Source organism: Lolium rigidum, chromosome 2, assembly GCF_022539505.1.
Source record: "Lolium rigidum isolate FL_2022 chromosome 2, APGP_CSIRO_Lrig_0.1, whole genome shotgun sequence".
NCBI classification, from domain to species: Eukaryota; Viridiplantae; Streptophyta; class Magnoliopsida; order Poales; family Poaceae; genus Lolium; species Lolium rigidum.
The window spans coordinates 262442861-262448556 of record NC_061509.1 but is presented as its reverse complement, the minus strand read 5'-3'; the positions used below and the strand labels follow the sequence as shown (position 1 = coordinate 262448556).

Genomic DNA, 5696 nt, shown 5'->3' with positions numbered 1-5696 from the left:
GACTTCTCTCCGACCAATAACCAATAGCGGGATCTGGAGATCCATAATGGCTCCCACATATTCAACGATGACTTAGTGATCGATTGAACCATTTACATACGATACCGATTCCCTTTGTCACGCGATATTTTACTTGTCCGACGTTTGATCATCGATATCTCTATACCTTGTTCAACCTCGTCTCCGACAAGTACTCTTTACTCGTACCGTGTTATGTCATCTCTTATGAACCATTCATATGCTTGCAAGCTAATCAGACGATATTCCACCGAGAGGGCCCAGAGTATATTTATCCGTCATCGGGATGGACAATATCCCACTCTTGATCCATATGCCTCAACTCATACTTTCCGAATACTTAATCCCACCTTTATAACCACCCATTTACGTAGTGGCGTTTGATGTAATCAAAGTACCCTTTCGGTATAAGTGATTTACATGATCTCATGGTCGAAGGACTAGGTAACTATGTATCGAAAGCTTATAGCAAATGAACTTAATGACGTGATCTTATGCTACGCTTAATTGAGTGTGTCCATTACATTATTCATCAATGACATAACCTTGTTATTAATAACATCCAATGTTCATGATCACGAAACTTATGCTCATCTATTAATCAACAAGCTAGTTATACAAGAGGCTTACTAGGGACTCCTTGCTGTTTACATAACACACATGAAACACACATGTATCAATGTTTCGGTTAATACAATTATAGCATGGTATGCAAACATTTATCATAAACATAAAGATATATAATAACCACTTTATTATTGCCTCTTGGGCATATCTCCAACAGGCAGATCGCCAAAACCAGCGCCACCGGTCCTGTCCGAGCACGTCACATCCGCGACGGATGGTGGCCGAGGAGGTATCTGCGTGCATTACACCAACAGAGAACAACCCAAAACGGCCGGCCCCGCCAGGCCCAGATCTAGGCCCATGGGCCCAGATCGGCCGCCGCCACCAGGGGACGCAGGAGCGTCGGCTGACGAGGCGCTGGGCACCACCGCCGCGACCGCTCGCCTCGCCACCATCCACGGCGGGATCCGCGCCGGCCTGGGCCGGAGCCGGCGCCCTCCAACGCCGCCTGGTCGAGCCCGCCCCATCGGGCCTCCCAAGCGCACGGGAGAGAAAGAAACCGCCGCTGCCAGCACCGCCCGGGCTTTGCCCGGCGGCTCCCGCCGGCGACAGCGGCAGGGGAAGGAGGGAGGGGGAGAGGGTGGGGAAGACGGGGGCGCCTCGGTCGCCCACGGGGTAGGCGACGGGAGCGGGCGGACTTGAGCTGGCCCTCTGTGCGTACACTTGTGATGCATTATAATCCCTCTCAGTCCTATAATGTACAATGTTGTTAGTAATAATTTTTGGTGCAATGTTGAAATGTGCGTACACTAATGCGTGATACATTATAATCCCTCTAATTCCCACAATGTACAATGTTAGTAATAATATGTTGTATTACGGTTGTAATGATATGTTATATTACGGGACAGAGGGAGTATATGCCCACGTTTCAAAGACGAAAATTCAAGAATGCATGAAAACCAATGGATTCTATAAAAATCACTAGAATATATGTGAACTTTTGCGGATAAATATATGTGAACATTCACTATAGTTTTTTTAATCGATGGAAATCCATTGGAATATTGGTTAAGAATGTCTCAAACTTCTATCAAATTGTAAAAACAAAACATTTCTTCTTATCAAAGTACAAGTCCTATTTGTTTTTTCAAGTCAAACTTACCGATGTTTGAACAAGTCTATAGAAAAAAAATCCACAATATCAAATCCACACAGGTAGATCATCATTAAATATATCTTCGGAGTCCACCCATTTGGTATTGTAGATATCGATTAATTTCTATTTCCGCAAACTCATGGAGTTTGTTGAAATAAGTTTCAAATGAGAATGCTTGGAAACCAATGGACTTGGTAAAAGCGTCCACTGAAATTTTTGGTCATCAACGGAAATTCATTGAAATATTGGTAAATAATATCTACAATTTTGTCGAATTGATGTTTTTTAAAAAAACTTGAGATTATTTATCTTTGAAAAATATTATACTACAGAACATTATGTAACATTTTAAAAAAATCATCGGAATGGAAATTAATACAATGTGTCTATGAAGAAAATAGGGTAAGAAATAGAGGAATACTTAGAAGCTAATTTCGAAACTTCACGAGGACCAAATGAAAGTAGAGTTGTTACTTTGGTCGATCCATCGGTCCCACACCCTGCCAGAAGCACTTACAAATGCTTGCACCTTAAACAATCTCTTCATGTCCCCGCCTCTTTTTCCAGTGGCACGCACACTGGTGAACCAAACTCGCCATCACCACGACGTCCAGTTAAACCTATAACTAACACCACCTCAACCCCCGGCAACCTCAGCTCCATCACTCGAGGAGACGTACCGATCGACCGACCGGCATGAGAGCCTACGCGGCAACGCCATCCGCAGCTACCGTCTCGCTGCCGTCGGCCGCGGCGCCGCCGCTGACCCCGGACGCTGCGGCCGTGCTGTCCCGCGCCGCGGGCGATGCGTCCAGGCGCCGACACGCGCACACCACACCGCTCCACGCGGCCGCCGCTCTGCTCACCGGCCCGGCGCCGCTCCTCCGCGACGCCTGCGTTGCTGGCCTCGCGTCACCGCACCCGTTCCGGTGCCGCGCGCTCAACCTCTGCTTCGCCGTCGCGCTCGACCGCCTCCCTACCTCCACGGAGCACCACCAGAACCACCAGGACGGATTCCGCGGTGCGGCGGCGCCGCCGCTCTCCAACGCGCTCTCCGCCGCGCTGAAGCGGGCCTACGCGCACCACCGCCGCATCGGCGGCAGCGCAGGCATCGATGCGGGCGGCGAGGACCACCGCGTCGGCGTGCCGCACCTCGTGCTCGCCATCCTCGACGACCCGTCCGTGGCGCGCGTCATGCGGGAGGCCTCCTTCTCTAGCACCGCCGTCAAGGCGGCCATGCTCCGCTCCCTCTCCGACCCGGCGGCCCCCGACTCTGGCGTGTACGTCAGCGCCACCAGGTCGCTGCAGCAGCACCGGCAAGCGTCGGGCAACCGGGACGAGGAGGTCGCCAAAGTGGTGGACGTGCTGAAGAGGGGCAAGAAGCGTAATCCGGTGCTTGTCGGCGACACGGCGGACGTGGACGCCGTGGTGCAGGAGGTCGTAGCGATGATACAGCGGCAGCGCCTCGGCAATGCGCGAGTCATCGAATTCAGCAACTTGGTCGACATGGATAGGTCCGAGCTGGTCTCCAAGATCAGGGAGCTCGGCGAGGCGATCAGGTCGGAGCTACTTGCGCCGTCGATGGCGTCGCAGAGCTCTGGCATCGTGGTCAATCTCGGCAACCTGCAATGGCTCGTAGAGGAAAGATCCGCGGCGGCCTTCGGCGAACCGCAAGAGATGAGGAGGGATATGGTGCTCGACACGGCGCGCGCCGCGGTGGCCGAGATGGCGCGCGTGCTTGAGCACTCCGGCGGCGAAGGCGAGCGCCAGCGCGTCTGGGTGATCGGCACAGCGACATGCGCCACGTATCTCAAGTTCCAGGTGTACCACCCGGCGCTGGAGAGCGAGTGGGACATCCAGGCGGTCCCCATCACGCCGAGGCCTCCGCAGCCGCCGTCGTCGCTCGGCCTCTCGCCGAGGTTTGTTACTAGGAAAATTCCTCTTTATTTTGTGTCACATCTCTCGTGAATATGTGACTAATTTTCTTGTTCGTGTCACAGTGGTGGCATTAACAGAGGCATCCTGAGCAGCTCGGTGGAGGTGTTGTCGTCGGCGATGACCGGTGCAACGACGCACAGGCCGGCGCCGAGCATGTGCAACGGCTGCATGGACGGCTACGAGCGCGAGCGCGCCCAGATGGCATCCTCTGACGCGAGCTCCCTCAATCCCGCCGAGAAGACCATGTCACGGTGGCTGCAGATCGGGACGCCAGCCAGCGCACGGCCACCGTCTTTCGACCGCGCACAGGTTCAGGAGAAGGAACGGGAGGCCGACGAGCTGCGACGTCGGTGGCTTGACCGGTGCGCGCAGTTGCACTCCTACGGCCGGCCTTCGGCGGCGGTTACCTGCTCCGAGTGGAACGGCGCAAGCGTTCTCGGCAGCATACAGGCGGCGATGCCAGTAAGGCCGTCTGCACCGCCTAGCGGCAGGGTGGTGGACACCGACCTCGCGCTGGGTCCGGTGTCTTCGACGAGGCCGGCGGCATCAGTATGCGACACGGACGTGAAGGTGCTCGTGAAACGGCTGACGGAGGCCGTCAGATGGCAACCCGAGGCTGCGGCTGCAGTGGCTGATACGATCGTGAAGGCCAAGCTCGGCGACGGCAACCGGCGATGCGTTGCAGCTAAGGCCGGCACGTGGGTCCTCTTCGCCGGCTCCGACGTAGCCGGGAAGAGGAGGATGGCCCAGGCGCTCTCTGTGGCGGTCTTTGGCGCGGACGCAGTCACCGTGCGGCTCGGCTGCATTCCGACCCTCGACGGCGGGGAAGATTCAGTCGTGTCGTGCCGCGGCAGGACGGCGCTGGACCGCGTTGCTGAAACTGTACGTGCCAACCCGTTCCGCGTAATCGTGCTCGACGACCTCGACCACGCCGATGACATCGTGCACGGCGCTATCGTGCGTGCCGTAGAGTCCGGCCGGCTCGTGGACTCGCACGGCCGCGACGTCGCCCTCGGCAGCGCCATCTTCGTCGTCATGTCAAGTTTGTCGTCGTCAGCGCCCGATCACCCTGCCGACTCGCCGTGGAACCTGGAGCTCCGGGTCCGGCGAGACAGCACGCCGAAGCGCAGGCCGGAACAACCGTTCGACGGAGATCGGCGCGTGAGAGCACGCAAGGCGCTACCGCTTGACCTGAACTTGTCCATGTCTGACGATCACATCCACGACGACGGCGACGACAGCGGTGGCGAGGGATCACGCAACTCATCCAGCGACCTGACGGTGGAGCATGAGCAGGAGTACGCACAGCCTGCCTCCGCCGCCACGTGCTCGGCACAGTCCAATATACAAGAGCTTATCAGAGCCGTCGACGGTACAGTAGTGTTCAGACCAGTCGACTTCGAGCCGCTCAAGCGGAGCGTCTCTGACATCATGACAACGAAGCTCGGGGATGACGGGTGGTCGGTGCAGGTCGACGCCGGCGTGCTCAACAGGTTGGCCGGCGCAGCATGGACGGCAGCTGGAGCATCGTCCGCCACGTCATTGGAATCGTGGGCCGACGAGGCGCTATGCCCTAGCATACGGCACTTGAAGCGTAGCCTAAGCACCAACGATGCCGACGGTGCAACGACGGTGAGCCTATCGGCTGTGGGAGACATCGGTCGGCGGAGAATGGACGGCGGTGTATTTCCGACGTCAGTGACAGTCGCCGTCGACTGAAATTGACGCGCGCGGTCCGGCGAGGGCACTTGCTTTTCTTTTTCTTTTGTTTGGTCATTAATATGATCATGCATGGTCGATGTACATTAGTGCTTGTAAATGTTTCAGCGATCGGAGGTCAATTAGGCACGGGATTAGAAATTAAGTTCACATTTCTGGTTTCATTTCATCCATATCGTCCATGGAATGATGGAAATGAGATCGACGTCTGCATGGATTGGGTGAAATCAGATTGCTCCCTCTGTTTTTATATACAAGGTCACTTTTAAAATACATTTTTCATCTATACAACCAT

At 55.3% G+C, this 5696-nt stretch overlaps 1 protein-coding gene across 1 annotated transcript; it reads left to right on the top strand.

The window, feature by feature from the left end:
- Positions 1-2440: 2440 nt before the first annotated feature.
- Positions 2441-5401, top strand: LOC124690855 (protein SUPPRESSOR OF MAX2 1-like). The gene is made up of 2 exons (XM_047224184.1): positions 2441-3663; positions 3745-5401. Exons 1-2 carry the CDS (start codon positions 2441-2443, stop codon positions 5399-5401), a joined length of 2880 nt encoding a protein of 959 aa, XP_047080140.1.
- Positions 5402-5696: the final 295 nt, after the last annotated feature.